The 17,877-nt window shown below is 73.6% G+C and overlaps 1 protein-coding gene and 2 long non-coding RNA genes across 3 annotated transcripts; all 3 read left to right on the top strand.

Annotated features, from left to right (window-relative positions):
- Positions 1-6: 6 nt before the first annotated feature.
- LOC142050971 (uncharacterized) lies at positions 7-624 on the top strand. Its single transcript, XR_012658237.1, has 2 exons — positions 7-85; positions 160-624. It is a non-coding gene; the product is annotated as an uncharacterized LOC142050971 (long non-coding RNA).
- Positions 625-4,742: 4,118 nt separating this feature from the next.
- Positions 4,743-14,296, top strand: LOC142050970 (cadherin-related family member 5-like). The gene is made up of 11 exons (XM_075080172.1): positions 4,743-4,906; positions 6,032-6,170; positions 7,192-7,418; positions 8,487-8,546; positions 8,672-8,764; positions 10,141-10,227; positions 10,301-10,411; positions 11,702-11,872; positions 12,596-12,686; positions 13,836-13,977; positions 14,293-14,296. The coding sequence occupies exons 2-11, from the start codon at positions 6,083-6,085 to the stop codon at positions 14,294-14,296; spliced, it is 1,074 nt and encodes a 357-aa protein (XP_074936273.1). The 5' UTR covers positions 4,743-4,906; positions 6,032-6,082.
- Positions 14,297-14,693: 397 nt separating this feature from the next.
- Positions 14,694-17,747, top strand: LOC142050969 (uncharacterized). The gene is made up of 4 exons (XR_012658236.1): positions 14,694-14,962; positions 15,983-16,116; positions 16,546-16,624; positions 17,560-17,747. It is a non-coding gene; the product is annotated as an uncharacterized LOC142050969 (long non-coding RNA).
- Positions 17,748-17,877: the final 130 nt, after the last annotated feature.

The following is a 17,877-nucleotide window of genomic DNA, read 5'->3' as shown; positions in this document are numbered from 1 at the left end:
AAACCCACCCTAAGGGTCCATGTCCCACCTAAGGGGCTTCACACCACCCTAGGGTGCTGCTGGGGGTCCATATCCCACCCTAAGGGTCCATGGCCTACCCTAAGGGTTCACAGCCCACCCTAGGGTGCTGCTGGGGGGGGGTCTGTGTCCCACCCTGAGGGTCCATGTCCCACCCTAGGGTGCTGCTGGGGACCCACATCCCCACCCAAGGGTTCATGTCTCACCCCAAGGGTGCTTTGGGGGGGCCCACAGCCCACCCCAAGTGTCCCACCCCACCCTAGGGGGCTGCTTGGGGGGGTCCACGGCCCACCACTGGGTGCTTCTGGGCATCCCTGCCCCACCCCGGGGTGCCGCGGGGGGTCTGTGGGTGTCCCGTGGGTGCCCCGTGACACTGGCTCACCCTGGAAAGGGAAGTGCCAGTGCGGGGGAGGGGGGCCGGGGGGGCTGGGGTGGGGGGGCGCTCCGAGGACACGAGGCCCCAGCAGCACCCTTGGGTGGGAGGCGGGGGGACGCTGGGGTTCGCTGACCCCTCCCCACACTCCCTGGGGTCCCCAAATGTTGGGTGGGGGGGCGTGTGTGTGTGTGCCCCCCCCCGTACCCCAACACGCGCTGCCCCTGCTCGCCGCCTGCTCTGCTCTGTGGGTCGCGCCGTGGGGCTGGGGTCCTGGCACGGGTGGGGCAGGGACACGCTATGGGGTGGGACAGTCATTCTATGGGGCACGGGGGGCAGGGACACGCTATGGGGTGGGACGGGGACATTCTATGGGGCATGGGGGTGTTGGGCACACTATGGGGTGGCACAGGGACATTCTATGGGGCATGGGGGGCAGGGACATTCTATGGGACGGGGTCAGGGGCACGCTATGGGGTGGCACAGGGACATTCTATGGGGCACGGGGGGGTGACAGGGATGTGGCACAGGGGCACGCTGTGGTGACTTGTGGGTCACAGGTGGGAGGCTGGGACCCCCTCCCTGGCCCCCCAACTGCCCCCATCCCACAGGGGTCTGTGTCGTGTGGCCCACCCCCCCAGTTTCCCAGGACCCCCGTGCTCCTGCCCCCCAGCCCCACGGCCGCACCCCCCCAGCCCCCACTCCAGCCACGGGCCCTGGAGGTGGGGGTGTCACCCGTGGGGGCACCCTGCGACCCCCGATGCCGAGGTGTGGGGCTGCGTGGGGACCACAGACCCAGGTGGACCAGGTTCCCCCCACTGCGGGGGTGCAGGGCTGGGTGGGGACCCCCCCATTTTGGGGTGCTGGGTCCCCCTGATGCGGGGGCCCGGAGTTGGGTGGGGTCCCCCAATGCGGGGGGTCCAGAGCTGGGAGGGGGCCCCCATCTTGGAGCGCTGGGATCAATGGGCGCCCCCCACCCTTGGGGTCCTGGGTCCCTCCAGCGCTGGGGTGCGGGTCTGGGTGGGGCCCCCCCAATCTTGGGGTGCCAGGTGCCCCCAATGCGGGGGTCTGTGACTTGGGGGGGGGGTCGGGGGTGGGACCCCAGACCTCGGAGTGCCGGGCTGTGCCCCAGGGGTGGGGGCCCCCCCCCCCCCCCGGCTCCGCTTCCAGCCCCCACCATGGCGGGGCAGCTTTGGGGTCACCCCAGATTGGGGGGGGGGGGGGGCGGAGGGATCACCGGAGGGGGGTCCTGCCGGCCGTGGGCACACGAGTGGGCACGAACGTGTGTGTGTGTGTGTGCAAAGGAGCAGGTCAGGCGCGTGTGAACACGCGTGCACACACACACACACACCCCCCCACGCGCGCGGGGGGGGGGGGTGGGGACGGGGTGGGCGGGGCCGTGGGTGCCCCCACCCGTCCCCGCGGCCGGACGCGTTGATCCTCTTTGTCCCCAAAGCGGCTTTAGGGCGGCTCAGCGCCGCGTCCCCCGCAGCCGCCCGCGCACCGAGCGCGGGGAGTGCGGGGCCGGGGCTGCGGGGCCGGGGCACGCGCAGTGCGGGCAGGGAGGTGACAGCCACGGCATGCCAGAGTGGTGGGGGCTGGCAGGGCCCTCAGGAGCTCACCCCGTCCCACCCCCTGCTGGAGCAGGCACCCCCAGAGCAGGGGCACAGGGCCGCGTCCAGGCGGGGGGTGAATGTCTCCAGGGAAGGGACCCCACAGCCTCTCTGGGCAGCCTGTGCCCCTGCTCTGGCACCCGCACAGCAAAGGGGTTGGCCTCATGTTCAGGTGGAACTTCCCCTGTTCCAGCTTGTGCCCGTTGCCCCTTGGCCTGGCGTTGGGCACCACTGAAAAGAGCCCGGCCCCATCCTCCTGACACCCACCCGTCAGATATTTATAGGCATTGATGAGATCCCCCCTCAGCCTTCTCTTCTCCAGGCTGAACAAGCCCAGGTCTCTCAGCCTTTCCTCCCAAGGGAGATGCTCCAGCCCCTGATCCCCTTGGCAGCTCTGCCCTGGCCTTGCTCCAGCAGTTCCCTGCCCTTCTTGAACTGGGGGGCCCAGAACTGGCCGCAGCCCTGCAGGTGTGGCCTCACTGGGGCAGAGCAGAGGGGGAGGAGAACCTCCCTCGCCCTGCTGGCCACACTCCTTTCCATGCACCCCAGGACACCGCTGGCCCCCTTGGCCCCAAGGGCCCGGTGCTGGCTCAGGGTCACCTCGCTGCCCCCCAGCACTGCCAGGGCCTTCTCAGCAGAGCCGCTCTCCAGCAGGTCCCCCCCAGCCTGTGCTGGTGCGGGGGGTTGTTCCTCCCCAGGGGCAGGACCTGGCACTGGCTCTTGTTGAATCCCATGAGGTTCCCCTCGGCCCAGCTCTCCAGCCTGTCCAGGGCTCGCTGGATGGCAGCACAGCCTCTGGTGCATCAGCTGCTCCTCCCAGCTCGGTATCATCAGTGAACTTGCTGAGGGGACGCTCTGTCCCTTCGTCCAGGTCATTGATGAATCTGTTGACCAGGCCTGGACCCAGCACAGACCCCTGGGGAACGCCACTAGTGACAGGCCTCCATCCAGACTCTGCCCCATTGATCACGACCCTCTGAGCTGTTGCTGAGCCAGTTCTCAGCCCACCTCACCGTCCTCTCATCCAGCCCCCGCTGCCTTAGCTCAGCTGTGAGGGTGCTGTGGGAGACAGTGTCGAACGCCCCACTGAGGCCAGGACAGACAACACCCGCTGCTCTCCCTCCACCCACCCAGCCACTCACGCCCCACAGCAGGGCGTCAGGCACAATCTCCCCTCGGTGAATCCATGCGGTTCCTGACACCCTCCTGGCCCTCCCCATGCCTGGAGGTGGCCTCCAGGGGAGCCGCTCGTCACCGTGCCGGGTGGGCGTGGGGCGCCTGGCCTGGAGGTTCCCGGGTCCTTCTTGCCCTTTTTGAAGCCTGGAGTGACACTGACTCCCCTCCCGCCCTCGGGCACCCCTCCCGTCCCCCACCACCTGGCGAAGATGAAGGAGAGGGGGGCTCACGAGAACATCCACCAGCCCCCTCAGCACCCGTGGGTGCGGCCCTGGGCGGGTCCCGGCAGCGCAGGCAGCGCAGGCAGGGCAGATCCCCAGGCAGGGCAGGCAGCGCAGGCAGGGAGCACAGGCAGGGCAGGCACCAAAAACAGGGCAGGCGGAGCAGGCACAGCAGGAAACACCAGCAGCACAGACAGTGCAGGCAGCACAGGCAGGGAGGGCAGGGCAGGCAGGGAGGACAGGGCAGGGAGCACAGGCAGGGAGGGCAGGGCAGGCAGCACAGGCAGGGAGCACAGGCAGGGCAGGCAGCGCAGGCAGGGAGGGCAGGGCAGGCAGCACAGGGAGCACAGGCAGGGCAGGGAGGGCAGGGCAGGCAGCGCAGGCAGGGAGCACAGGGAGGGCAGGCAGCGCAGGCAGGGCAGGCAGGGAGAACAGGGAGGGCAGGGCCGTGCAGGCAGGGAGGGCAGGGCAGGCAGGGAGGGCAGTGCGGGCAGTGCAGGGAGGGCAGGGCAGGCAGGGCAGGCAGGGAGGGCAGGGCAGGCAGCACAGGCAGGGAGGGCAGGGCAGGCAGCACAGGCAGGGAGGGCAGGGCAGGGAGCACAGGCAGGGAGCACAGGCAGCGCAGGCAGGGAGGGCAGGGAGCACAGGGAGGGCAGGCAGGGAGCACAGGGAGGGCAGGCAGGGCAGGCAGGGAGGGCAGGGCAGGCAGGGAGGGCAGGCAGGGAGCACAGGGAGGGCAGGCAGCGCAGGCAGGGAGGGCAGGGCAGGCAGGGAGGGCAGGGCAGGCAGGGAGGGCAGGGCAGGCAGGGAGGGCAGGCAGGGAGCACAGGGAGGGCAGGCAGGGCAGGCAGGGAGGGCAGGGCAGGCAGGGAGGGCAGGCAGGGAGCACAGGGAGGGCAGGCAGGGAGCACAGGGAGGGCAGGCAGGGCAGGCAGGGAGGGCAGGGCAGGCAGCACAGGCAGGGAGGGCAGGCAGCGCAGGCAGGGAGGGCAGGGCAGGCAGCACAGGGAGCACAGGCAGGGCAGGCAGGGAGGGCAGGCAGGGAGCACAGGGAGGGCAGGCAGCGCAGGCAGGGAGGGCAGGGCGGGCAGGGCAGGCAGGGAGGGCAGGGCAGGCAGGGAGCACAGGGAGGGCAGGCAGCGCAGGCAGGGAGGGCAGGTCGGGCAGGGCAGGCAGGGAGGGCAGGGCAGGCAGGGAGCACAGGGAGGGCAGGCAGGGCAGGCAGGGAGGGCAGGGCAGGCAGGGCAGGCAGGGAGGGCAGGGCAGGCAGGGAGGGCAGGCAGGGAGCACAGGGAGGGCAGGCAGGGCAGGCAGGGAGGGCAGGGCAGGCAGGGAGGGAGGGCAGGGAGCACAGGGAGGGCAGGCAGGGCAGGCAGGGAGGGCAGGGCAGGCAGCACAGGCAGCCCCGCAGCCCCGCCCGCCGCGGCTCAGGCCGCCCCCGCTGATCCGCCCCCCCCGTCCCGGCCCGGCCGGGCAGCAGCGCCGGGGGCGGCGGCACCGGGCAGGTAACGGGGGCCGGGGGCGCCGGGGGGGCCGGGGAGGGGGTCCCGGGGCGAGGAGGGGGCAGCCCGGACGCCGGGGTCTCTGCCCGGAGGGGTCCGGCCCGCGGGGGGGGTGTCTGGCCGCGGCAGGGCGGGGGGAGCACCCCGAGGGACCCCCGGCGTCGGGGGGCGGGACACCCTGGCTCCCCTCTTTGCCCCCCAACGGGGGCGGGGCGCTCCCCGGGGGGACAGAATGGGGACCCTCCCCACCCATCCCGGTGCCGGGGGGGGGGGTGTCGGGGTGGCAGATGGGGACCCCCCCCTCCCCTGCCCTAATTACCTGCAGCTAATTGGGAGGGGGAGGGGTAGGACCAGCATCTGGCGGGGGGGTGGGGGCGCCATATGGTCCCCACGCCCCACAGGTTGGGGGTGGGGTGTTCGGGGACACCCCTCCCCAACCCCTGCAGACCCCACGGCGGGGGACAGGACACGGGGGGGGCCACGCGTGTGCCGGTGGGGGGGGACTCGGGGGGACGTGGCTGTCCCGCAGGGAGCGGTGGCGGCCTGGCGTGGGCACATCGCCCCCCGCATCGCCCCCCACATCACCGCGGCCCGGCCGACCCCCAGGCACCGAGGCCGGTGAGACCACCCTGAGGGACGGGGGACCCCCTGGGGAACCCCTGGGGACAGGGGCACCCAAGCATGGGGTCCTGGGATGGGGGACCCCGGGGGTGGGACCCGGGGATGGGGGACACGGGCATGGCCACCTAAGCTTGGGGTTCTGGGGTTGGGGACCCCAGGGGAAGGGGGCTCTGCAGTTGGGGACCCACGGGTGGGGACAGGGATGGGGACCCCAGGGGACCACCCACAGGGGATGGAGACCCAGAGTTAGGGACCCAAGCACAGGGTGCCAGGGATGGGGATGCGGGCAGGGGGACAGGGATGGGGACCCCCAGACTGGGGACACTGGGAGGTGAACAGGGATGGGGACCCCCAGACTGGGGACATGGGGATGGGGACCCCCAGATGGGGACTGGAGGTAGCGGTGTGGGACCATCACCAGTGGGACATGGAGGTGGGGGCGCAGGGGACAAGGGACGAGGGGACAGAGGTGGGGGTCCCAGCCCTGCTCCACCGTCCCCCCACCAGCTGCAGGCTGCCACCGAGGGACCCCCGGCCCCACGGCATCCCCCCGGCCCCATGGCGGCCCCGGCCCCACGGTGGCCCCGCGGCCCCACGGCAGCCTCGTCCCTCCTGGCCACCTGCCTGGCGCTGCAGCTGGCCCCGGGTGAGCGTGGGCAGGGGGCACCGGGGAGCGTGGGCAGGGGGCACCGGGCACGGGCGGGGGGCACCGGGGAGCGTGGGCAGGGGGCACCGGGCACGGGCGGGGGGCACCGGGGAGCGTGGGCAGGGGGCACCGGGCACGGGCGGGGGGCACCGGGGAGCGTGGGCGGGGGGCACCGGGGAGCGTGGGCAGGGGGCACTGGGGAGCGTGGGCAGAGGGCACCGGGCACGGGCGGGGGGCACCGGGGAGCGTGGGCAGGGGGCACCGGGCACGGGCAGGGGGCACCGGGGAGCGTGGGCAGGGGGCACCGGGGACGGGCGGGGGGCACCGGGGAGCGTGGGCAGGGGGCACCGGGGACGGGCGGGGGGCACCGGGGAGCGTGGGCAGGGGGCACCGGGGAGCGTGGGCAGGGGGCACCGGGCACGGGCGGGGGGCACCGGGGAGCGTGGGCAGGGGGCACCGGGGAGCGTGGGGGGGAAGGACACTGGGGCCGGGTGGGGGGGGCCCATTGGCTGGTGGGGCCACGGTGACCTGGGGATGGGGCCCCAGGGGAGGGGGTGACCAGGGCATGGGGACCCTGGGGGTGGGGACCTAAAGGTGGGGACCTTGTGGGTGACAACCATGAGAGACGGGGACCCAAGGGATGGGGACCCTGGGGATGGGGTCACTGGGGGATGGGGACCCAAGGGATGGGGACTTGAGGGTGAGGACCCGAGGACATGAGGACCGGGAGGTGGGGACCCGGGGGGACACCGGCGACCCACAGATGGGGGTCCAGGGGGGTGGGACACGGGTGACGGTGACCTACAGGCAGGGGGAGGCAGGGGTGGGGACCTGAAAGGCTGGAGACCGTCAAGGGGACAGGGACCCCCGGGGATGGCGATCAGGGCGTGGGGACGCAGGCGCCGGAGACCCCCGGGGTGGCCACGGGCAAGGGGCCGGGGTGGGGGGGGTGGGGGTGGGGTGGGCGGCCGGGTGTCCCCGTCCCTGACACCCCCCGCTCCCCTCCCCGGGGTGGCGTCAGCCCGGCCCGACGGGTGCAGCGGCTTCGGGAACCTGTTCACGGAGATCGCGGAGAACAGCGCCCACGGGAGCCTGGTGGCGCGGCTGCCGGCGGGGGGCGGCGCGGGGGGCGGCGCGGGGGGCGGCGGCCTCCAGCTCTGCCTCGACGGCGCCGACGCCGCCTGGTTCTACCTGGACGGGCGCAGCCTGCGGCTCAACGTCTCGGCCGGGCGGGCCCTGGACCGCGAGGTGCTGCCGCCAGCCTCAGCCCTCCCGCCTGTCTGTCTGTCCGGCTGCCTCCTCCCGCCTGTCCGGCTGCCTCCTCCCGCCTGTCTGTCTGTCCGGCTGCCTCCTCCCGCCCGTCCGGCTGCCTCCTCCCGCCTGTCTGTCTGTCCAGCTGCCTCCGTCCCGTCTGTCCGGCTGCCTCCTCCCGCCTGTCTGTCCGGCTGCCTCCTCCCGTCTGTCCGGCTGCCTCCTCCCGCCTGTCTGTCCGGCTGCCTCCTCCCGCCTGTCTGTCCGGCTGCCTCCGTCCCGTCTGTCCGGCTGCCTCCTCCCGCCCGTCTGTCCGGCTGCCTCCTCCCGCCTGTCCGGCTGCCTCCTCCCGCCTGTCTGTCTGTCCGGCTGCCTCCTCCCGCCTGTCTGTCCGGCTGCCTCCTCCCGCCTGTCTGTCCGGCTGCCTCCGTCCCGTCTGTCCGGCTGCCTCCGTCCCGCATCCGTCTGCCTCCATCCATCCCACGTCCATCTGTGTCCATCTGTCTTGTGTCCGTCTGCCTCCAGCCTCCACCCATCCTACATCTACCTGCCTCCGTCTGTCCCGCGTCCGTCTGCGTCCGCCCGTCCCATGTCCATCTGCCTCTGTCCCGCATCTGTCTGCCTCTGCCTGTCCCATGTACGTCTGCCTCCATCCGTCCTGTGTCCGTCTGTCCCGCATTTGTCTGCCTCCAGCCTCTGCCCGTCCCATGTACGTCTGTCCCGTGTCTGTCTGCCTCTGTCTGTCCCGTGTCTGCCTCTGTCCATCCTCCATCCATGCCCATCCTCCATCCCATGTCCATCCCGTGTCCATCCTCCATCCTCCTGTGTCCGTCCATCCTGTGTCCATCCCATGTCCTTCCATCCCATGTCCGTCCCGTGTCTGTCCATCCCATGTCCGTCCCGTGTCTGTCCATCCCGTTTTCCTCCCGTGCCCACTCCGTCCCTACCCGCCACCCCCCCAGCACCCGTCCCGCCCCCGCCCAGCCCGCGCCCCCCGCCTGGGGACCCCCCAAGGGGGTGCCCCTGGGGGTGGCGGCCCCCCGCCCGACGCCCCGTCCCTCGCAGGAGCTGGAGTCGCCGGTGCTGATGGTGGCCCTGACGTGCGCTGAGGACGGCTTCTCCCCGGTACGGCCGCCGCGGCGCGGAGACCCCGCACCCACGGGGGACCCCCAGGGGCGCGGGGTGCTCCGTGGGGCTCCGTCCCACCCCCCCACCTCCCCCGTGCCGCCCCCCACCCCCCGCCCCGGCAGGTCGAGTACCGGATCATCGTCCAGGTCCTCAACGAGAACGACAACCGGCCCCACTTCCAGGGGGCCGCCGTCCTCACCCACAACGTCAGCGAGGTGACGGGGCGGGACGGGGACGGGGACGGGGATTGGGGACAGGGATGGCCACAGGGATGGTCATGGTGACAGGGAAGGGGGTTGGCACCGGGACAGGGATGGGGACAGGGACAGGGATGGGGACAGGGATGGGGACGGGGATGGGGACGGGGACGGGGATGGGGACAGGGATGGGGACGGGGATGGGGACAGGGATGGGGACGGGGATGGGGACAGGGATGGGGACAGGGATGGGGACGGGGACAGGGATGGGGACAGGGATGGGGACGGGGACAGGGATGGGCACCAGGACAGGGATGGGGATGGGTGTGGACTGGGGACAGGGACGGGGACAGGGATGGTCATGGTCATGGGGACAGGGATGGGGATGGCCGCTGGGTCAGGGATGGGGACAGGGATGGCCACAGGCATGGATTGAGGGTGGGACAGGGACAGGGATGGTCATGGTGACAGGGAAGGGGGTTGGCACCGGGACAGGGATGGGGACAGGGACAGGGATGGGGACAGGGATGGGGACGGGGACAGGGATGGGCACCAGGACAGGGATGGGGATGGGTGTGGACTGGGGACAGGGACGGGGACAGGGATGGTCATGGTCATGGGGACAGGGATGGGGATGGCCGCTGGGTCAGGGATGGGGACAGGGATGGCCACAGGCATGGATTGGGGGTGGGACAGGGACAGGGATGGCCATGGGGACAGGGATGGGGACAGAGATGGCCACAGGCATGGACTGGGGACGGGGACAGGGACAGGGATGGGGACAGGGATGGGGAAAGGGACAGAGACTGGGGACAGGGATGGGGACGGGGACAGGGACAGGGATGGCCACAGGGATGGTCATGGTCATGGGGACAGGGATGGGGACCGGGATGGCCGTGGATTCGGGATGGGGACAGGAACAGATGTGGGGACAGGGATGGGAAATAGGGCTGGTGCTGGGAGAAGGTGGGGTGCCCAGGAGGAGATGGGGACACCCGGGGGGGATGGGGGTGCTCAAGAAGAGACGGGGACACCCAGGAGTAGGTGGGGACACTCGGGATGGGCCAGGGACACCCCGGGGTGATGGGGTCACCCAGGAGGTGATGGGGACACCCAAGGGGATGGAGAGACCTGGTGGGGATGGGGAGACCCGGGGGGGGGATCGGGACACCTGGGACAGGATGGGGACACCCCAATGAGACGGGGAGACCTGGGGGGATGGAGCCACCCAGGAGGTGATGGGGACACCCCAAGGGGATGGGAAGACCTGGGGGGGATGGGGACTCCTGGGAGGGGGTGGGGCCGCCCAGGGGGGTTTGGGGGCCGCAGGGTGGGTTTGGGGGTGCCGGCGGGCCCAGGGGCGCGGGCGGTGGGTGACGGGGGGTGGCCGTCAGCTGGCGGCCGTGCACTCGGTGGTGTTCAGCACGCAGGCGGAGGACGCGGACGGGGACACGCTGATGTACGTCATCGACACGGCCTCGGTGAGCCCCGGGGGGCGAGGGGGGACAGCGGGGGGGCCACCTGCCGGCGCTGAGCCCCCCGCTGGCCCCCCAGCCCGACGCCCGGTTCTTCCGCATCGACCTGCCCAACAGCGGGAAGGTGGTGCTGGCGCGAGCCCTCGACTTCGAGAGCCGCCAGCGCCTGGAGGTGGTGGTCACCGCCGTGGTGAGCCCCCCGCGACGCCCGCGCCCTGCCCGCGCCCTGCCCGCGCCCTGCCCGCGCCCTGCCCGCGCCCTGCCCGCGCCCTGCCTGCGCCCTGCCCGCGCCCTGCCTGTGCCCTGCCCGCGCCCTGCCCGCGCCCTGCCTGTGCCCTGCCCGCGCCCTGCCCGCACCCTGCCCGCGCCCTGCCCGCACCCTGCCTGCGCCCTGCCTGCACCCTGCCTGCGCCCTGCCTGTGCCCTGCCCGCGCCCTGCCTGCACTCTGCCTGTGCCCTGCCCGCGCCCTGCCTGCGCCCTGCCTGCGCCCTGCCCGCGCCCTGCCTGTGCCCTGCCCGTGCCCTGCCCGCGCCCTGCCCGTGCCCTGCCTGCGCCCTGCCCGCACCACCCCGCTGGTGGGGTGGGCCACGGTGGCCATGCCGGAGCCCCTCTGCCCACCCCCCCACCGTGTCCCCACATCCCCCATTCTCCTGCCGCGCCCCCCCTCCCGTGCCCGCACTCCTCAGCGCCCCACGGGTCCCTGCCCTCCCCGTGCCCCCCCCGTGCCCCCCGCCCCCCCGGCCGATCCCCGCCACCCGCTAATTGGGGGTGACGTGATGCCGTCAGCACCTGCCCTCAATCCCCCTCATTTCCCTAATGGGTGCCCGCCCCCCCCCCCCCCGCCAGCGGGCCCCGCCGGGGGGGCACCCCCACCCCCACCCCCACCCGCCGGCACCCCCCGCCCTTGGGAGACCCCCCCCGCCCTGCGCTGCCCACCCCGTTCCTGGCCAGGCCGGGGGGGGGCCCGTTCCATGGGGGTCTTTGTCCCATTGGGGACCCCATGCCGTGAGGGTCCCTGTCCCCTGGGGTCCCTGTGCTGGGGGGTCCCTGTCCCCTGGGGGTCCCCATGACTGGGTGTCCCTGTCCCCTGGGGGGGTCCCTGTCCCCTGGGGGTCCCTGTCCCATGGGGGGTTCCTCCCTGTCCCCTGGGGGTCCCCATGACTGGGGGTCCCTGTCCCCTGGGAGTCCCTGTGCTGGGGGGTCCCTGTCCCCTGGGGGTCCCTGTCCCATGGGGGGTTCCTCCCTGTCCCCTGGGGGTCCCCATGACTGGGTGTCTCTGTCCCATGGGGGGGGTCCCTGTCCCCTGGGGGTCCCTGAGCCGGCCAGGCAGCCCCCCCTCCCATCTCCCTGCCGGTGGGGCTCAGGGCGGGCAGGGCTCCCCCCCAGCAGGGTTTGGGAGGGGGTCTCTTCGCCCCTCCGGCCTCTGTCCACCCACTCGCCTGTGTGTCCGTGTGTCCGTCCGCTCCGCCCCCCCCCCAGGAGATGAACACCAAGGAGCGGTTCAACGCCTCCGCCCGCGTCCGGGTGAACGTGCTGGACGGGGACGACCAGTACCCCCAGTTCCTGCCCTGCACCCCCCGCCGCCACCGCGGCCTCACCGTCTGCACCAGCCCCGTCTACACGGCCAATGTCACCGAGGGCCAGCTCCAGGTGGGCGGGGGGCGCCGGGGGGGGCGGGGGTCCCGCCCGGGGGTCCCACTCGGGGGTCCCGTGGGGCTGAGCCGGACCTCTCCACGTCCCTCCACTCACCCACGAGGGTCCCCTGAGCTTCAGCTCCAGGTGGGCGGGGGGCAGCAGGGGGTGGTGGGGGTCCCACCCAGGGGTTCAGTCCAGGGGTTCCACCCGGGGGTCCCACCCGGGGGTCCCATGGGGCTGAGCCGGCCCTCTCTGTGTCCCCCCACTCACCCACGGGGGTCCCCTGAGCTTCAGCTCCAGGTGGGCAGGGAGCAGTGGGGGTCCCACCCGGGGGTCCCACCCAGGGGTCCCGTGGGGCTGAGCCAGACCTCTCCGCATCCCCCCACTCACCCACGGGGGTCCCCTGAGCTTCAGCTCCAGGTGGGCGGGGAATGGCGGGGTCCCACTCGAGGGTCCCGTGGGGCTGAGTCAGCCCTCTCTGTGTCCCCCCACCCACCCACGGAGGTCCCCTGAGCTTCAGCTCCAGGTGGGCAGGGAGCAGTGGGGGTCCCACTCGGGGGTCCCACTCGAGGGTCCCGTGGGGCTGAGCCGACACTCTCCGCGTCCCCCCACTCACCCACGGGGGCCCCCTGAGCTTCCGCTCCAGGTGGGTGGGGGGCGTGCCGGGGGGCGGCAGGGGTCCCGCCCGGGGGTCCCGTGGGGCTGAGCCGAGCCCCCCGCGCCCCCCCACCCACGCAGGGGGGTCCCCTGAGCTTCAGCCCCGGCTCCGTCTACGCCGAGGACGGCGACAGGGGCCTGAGGGCGGCCATCACCTACTCCCTGCTGGCAGGTACACGGGGGGCGCGGCCACGGGGGCGGCTGGGCACGGACAGACGGACACGGGCGGGCGGGGGGACACCGGGACGTGCGGGCACGGACAGACGGACACGGGCGGGCGGGGGGACACAGGCACAGATGGATGGGGACAGACAGACTTGGGTGAGGGGACAGATGGACACGGGTGGGCGGGGACAGATGGACATGAGTGGGCGGGGACAGATGGACACAGGCAGGCACAGACACACAGACATGGGCAGGCAGGGACACATGGACACGGCTGAAGAGGGACAGACGGGCACAGGTGGGCAGGGACACATGGACACGGGTGGGTGGGGACAGATGGACATGGGTGGGCAGGGACAGACAGACATGGGCAGGCAGGGACACATGGACACGGGTGGGCGGGGACACATGGACACGGGTGGGCGGGGACAGGCGGACATGGGTGGGCAGGGGCAGACAGACATGGGCAGGCAGGGACACATGGACACGGGTGGGCGGGGACACATGGACACGGGTGGGTGGGGACAGGCGGACATGGGTGGGCAGGGGGCAGACGGCACCCCGCCGTCACGGGGGGCTGTGGGGGGGTGGGGTGTCACGCCCTGGAGCACCCAAGGTGTTAAACCCCCCCTACGGGTGCTCAAAGGGTTAATACCCCCCACGTGCCCCCCAAAATAGGGGGCGCAGGTAGGAACGTGCGGGGGGGGGGGATATTGGGGACCCCCCCCGGGGTGTCCCGGGGGGATTTTCCCACAATGTCCCATGGTGGGGTGCGTGGGGGGGTCCCGGGGTGGGTGGGGGTGCCGGGGGGTGGGGGGTCCCGTGGTGGGGGGGTCCCACAGTGTTTTGGGGAGTCGGGAGTAGGTGGGAGGGTGCTGGGATAGGTGTCCTCGGGGTGGGTGGGTGGGGGTCCCGGGGGTAGGGGATCCTGGGGTGGGTGGGGGTGCCGCGGGTGGGGGGGTCCGGGCTGGGTAGGGGGACTCGGGGGTGGGTATCCCCGTGGTGGGCGGGTGGGGGTGCCCCGAGGGCGGGCGGGGTGCTGGGGGGTGGGGGTTCCCGAGGCGGCCGGGGTCCCGGGGCTGCGGGGTGCCGGCTGGGGGTCCCGGGGGCGGGCGGGGTGCCGGGGGTCCCCCGCTCAGCCCGGCCCCCCCCCCAGGGCAGGAGAGCGGCCGGTTCCACATGGACAACGCGACGGGCGCCATCACGCTGCTGCGGGCGGGTGGAGAGCAGCCGCACGACCCCCGCCATCAGCCTCAGCGTCATGGTGGGCGGGGGGCGCCTGGGGGGGGGGCTGGGGGGCCTGGGGGGGCGGGGGGGCAGGGGGGAGGGGGGCTGCAGCCGCACGACCCCCGCCATCAGCCTCAGCGTCATGGTGGGCGGGGGGCGCCTGGGGGGGGGGGCTGGGGGGCCTGGGGGGGCGGGGGGGCAGGGGGAGGGGGGCTGCAGCCGCACGACCCCCGCCATCAGCCTCAGCGTCATGGTGGGCGGGGGGCGGCTGGGGGGGGGGGGCTTGGGGGGACCTGGGGGGTGGGGGCGGGATGGGGGTTCTCTCGGGGATGGGGTGCCCTGGGGAGATGAGGGTGCTGGGGGAAATGGGGGCGCCCCTGGAGAAGATGAGGGGGGTGCCTGGGGAGATGGGGGGTATGTGGGTAAATGGGGGGGGGGGGGGGGGGTCCCTAGGGAGCTTTGGGGTGTGCCCCTGGGGAGCGGGGTGGCTGTGGGAGATGGGGTGCCCAGGGAGATGGGGAGTCCCTGGGGCAATTTGGGGTGCTGGGGGAGATGGGGGGGGTATGTGGGGAGATGGGGGCATCCCTGGGAAGACTTGGGGGGGAGAAGGGGAGGGTCCTTGGGAAGATCTGGGGGGAGCTGGGGGGTCCCTATGGAGATGGAGGTCCCTGGGGAGATTTGGGGTGCCCCGGGGGAGATGGGTGGGTCCCTATGGAGATGGGGGGGTGCCCCAGGGAGGTGGGGGGGAGATTGGGGCGCCCCCATGGAGCTGCGGGGTCGCCCGCGGGGCGGGGTCGCCGGGCGGGGGGGCGCCGCCCCCCCAGCACCCATGGGTGCCCGGCACCCCGGCAGGCCGCGCAGAGTGAACGACGCCAGCAAGTACGCGGTGACGCAGGCGGTGGTGCGGGGTGCTGGCCGCCAACCGGCACCCGCCGCGCTTCGCCCGCGCGGGCCTACCGAGCCTTCGTCCCCGCCGGCGCGCGCGAGGCCGCGCTCCTCCTCACCTTCGGCGGGCACGTGCTGGCCCTGCGCGCCCACGACCCCGACTTCCCCGAGGTGGGCGGGGCGGGGGGCGGGCAGGGGTGCGGGCAGGGCGCGGGCAGGGGGTGGGGTGCGGGCAGGGTGCAGGCAGGGGTGCAGGCAGGGGGTGGGGTGCGGGCAGGGTGCAGGCAGGGGTGCAGGCAGGGGGTGGGGTGCGGGCAGGGTGCAGGCAGGGGTGCAGGCAGGGGGTGGGGTGCGGGCAGGGTGCAGGCAGGGGTGCAGGCAGGGGGCGGGGTGCGGGAAGGGCACAGGCAGGGTGCAGGCACGGGGTGGGGTGCGGGAAGGGCACAGGCAGGGTGCAGGCAGGGGGTGGGGTGCGGGCAGGGCGCGGGCAGGGTGCAGGCAGGGCACAGGCAGGGGTGCAGGCAGGGTGTGGGGTGCGGGCAGGGCACAGGCAGGTGTGGGCAGGGCACGGGCAGGGGTGCAGGCAGGGGGTGGGGGTGCGGGCAGGGCACAGGCAGGGTGCGGGCAGGGCACGGGTGGGGTGCAGGCAGGGGGTGGGGTGTGGGCAGGGCACAGACAGGGGTGCAGGCAGGGGGTGGGGTGTGGGCAGGGCACAGGCAGGGGTGCAGGCAGGGTGTGGGTGTGGGGTGCGGGCAGGGCTACAGACAAGGGTGTGGGGTGCAGGCAGGGGTGCAGGCAGGGCACTGGTGTGGGGGTGCAGGCAGGGCACAGGCAGGGGTGCAGGCAGGGGGTGGGGTGCAGGTACGGGTGCAGGCAGGGATGAAGGCAGGGCACAGGCAGGGTGGGGCAGAAGTGCAGTAGGGGTGCAAACAGAGCGCGGGCAGGGTGCAGGGTGTGGGCGGGGCAGGCAGGGTGCAGGCAGGGTGTTGGGTGCAGGCAGGGGTCCTGGCAGGGTGCAGGCAAGGAACAGGCAGGGTGCAGGCAGGGTACAGGCAGAGTGGGGCAGGGGTCCTGGCGGGTCGGGCAGGGTGCGGGCAGGGTGCAGGCAGGGTGGGGGCAGGGGTCCTGGCGGGTCGGGCAGGGTGCGGGCAGGGTGGGGCAGGGTCTCAGGCGGGCGCCCCCCCCCCGCAGGGGGTGAACCCCCAGGTGCGGTACAGCCTGCGCCCCCGGCACCGAGCACGGGCAGCTCTTCCAGGTGATGCCCAACGGGCTGCTGGTGGCCCGCGCCGACCGGCCTGCGGCCCACCCAGAGCTACCGCCTGGAGGTGGGGGGCCGGGGGGCTCCAGGGGCGCCGGGGGCCCTGGGGTTGGGGGGCCCTGGGGGGTCCGAGGGCGTTTGGGGAGCACCAGGGGGGCTGGGAGCATTGGGGTGGAATGAGGGGGGCTGGGGGACACTGGGGGGTTTTGAGGGTCACCAAGGGAATTGGGGGCACTGGGGGGGTACTAGGGGGAATGGGGGGCACCAGGGAGTCCGAGGGGTTTGGGGGGCACCCATGGGGCAGGGGGGGACTCGGGGCAGGGCCGGGGGGGGACCCAGGCCCCCAGCAGGTCTCAGGGCTGGGGTGGTGGTCCTGTGCTGAGCTTGGGGGTGACACCCAGGCGCCCGGGGGGGATGGGGGGTCCCCCTGTGCCCCCCCCCCCCGGGCAGGGGGGGTCCCCCCGTGTCCCCCCATCGCCCCCCCGGTGCCCCCCAGGTGCTGGCGAGGGATGAGGAGTCGGGAGAGACGACGAACACGACGGTGGAGCTGGAGGTGCTGTGGCCGGGCCAGGCGGGTACGGACGGACGGACGGACAGACGGGGCGTGCATGGGACCCCCAGCACCCCCTGCCCCATGGCCCCAGGACCCCCAGCACCCCCACGGCTCCGGGACCCCCAGGACCCCCCGCCCCATGGTCCCAGGACCCCCAGCACCCCCACGGCTCCGGGACCCCCAGCACCCCCTGCCCCATGGCCCCAGGACCCCCAGCACCCCCACGGCTCCGGGACCCCCAGGACCCCCGCCCCATGGTCCCAGGACCCCCAGCACCCCCACGGCTCCGGGACCCCCAGCAGCCTCCTGCCCCTGGTGCCCTCCCACCCCAACGGCCCCGGGACCCCCAGTGACCCCCTGCCCCACAGCCCCGGGACCCCCAGTGACCCCCTGCCCCACAGCCCTGGGACACCAAGCATGCCCCCCACCGAGCCCCGGGACCCCCCGTGATCCCCTGCCCCACAGCCCCGGGACCCCCAGCATCCCCCCTCAGCCCCAGGACCCCCAGTGACCACCTGCCCCCCAGCCCCGGGACCCCCAGCGTCCCCCCCCCAGCCCCGGGACACCCAGCGTGCCCCCCGCCCAGCCCCGGGACCCCCAGTGACCCCCCTGCCCCGCAGCCCCGGGACCCCCAGTGACCCCCTGCCTCGTAGCCCCGGGACCCCCAGCATCCCCCCTCAGCCCCAGGACCCCCAGTGACCCCCTGCCTTGCAGCCCCGGGACCCCCCACCATCCCCCCTCAGCCCCAGGACCCCCAGTGACCCCCACCCCACAGCCCTGGGACCCCCGGTGCCCCTGCCCCACAGCTCCACACCCCAAGAGGTCCCCTCCTGCCCCACAGTACTGGGGACCCCCCCCCAGGTCCCCTCTTGCCCCACAGCACCAGGCCCCCCCCAGGGATGGGGTCCCCCAGCCCCCCAGCATGGCCCCCCCAACTCTCGCCTGTCCCCCACGCAGCCCCCCGGGACCCCTCGGAGGCAGGGCCGGGCCGGAGCCCCCTGAACATGGGGGTGCTGGCGGGGGGGCTGGGGGCCCTGCTGCTCCTCACCGCCGCCATCCTCTTCTTCATCATGAGGGCGATGAAGAAGCGCCAGCGGCAGCAGGAGACGGCCGACCGGGCGGCGCTGGCCATCGAGAAGCACCCCAATGTGGTAGGGGCCCCCCAAACCCCCCGAGCCCCCCCAAACCCCCCTCCCGCCCCTCAAACACACCATGGACCCCCAGAGACCCCCCCCGAATGCCCAAACACCCACCCGGACCCTCAAACACCCCCCG

This window comes from Phalacrocorax aristotelis, unplaced genomic scaffold, assembly GCF_949628215.1.
Source record: "Phalacrocorax aristotelis unplaced genomic scaffold, bGulAri2.1 scaffold_374, whole genome shotgun sequence".
NCBI classification, from domain to species: Eukaryota; Metazoa; Chordata; class Aves; order Suliformes; family Phalacrocoracidae; genus Phalacrocorax; species Phalacrocorax aristotelis.
Note: the sequence above shows the minus strand (reverse complement) of the source record. Positions and strands in the feature narration are given on the sequence as shown.

Bases quoted from the DNA above. Each gene is read 5' to 3' on its own strand.
- LOC142050970 (XM_075080172.1), top strand. From the start codon at position 6,083: ATGGCGGCCCCGGCCCCACGGTGGCCCCGCGGCCCCACGGCAGCCTCG. The intron at 6,171-7,191 runs GTGAGCGTGGGC...GGGTGGCGTCAG, and splicing joins GGCGCTGCAGCTGGCCCCGG to CCCGGCCCGACGGGTGCAGC. The intron at 8,765-10,140 runs GTGACGGGGCGG...GGTGGCCGTCAG, and splicing joins TCACCCACAACGTCAGCGAG to CTGGCGGCCGTGCACTCGGT.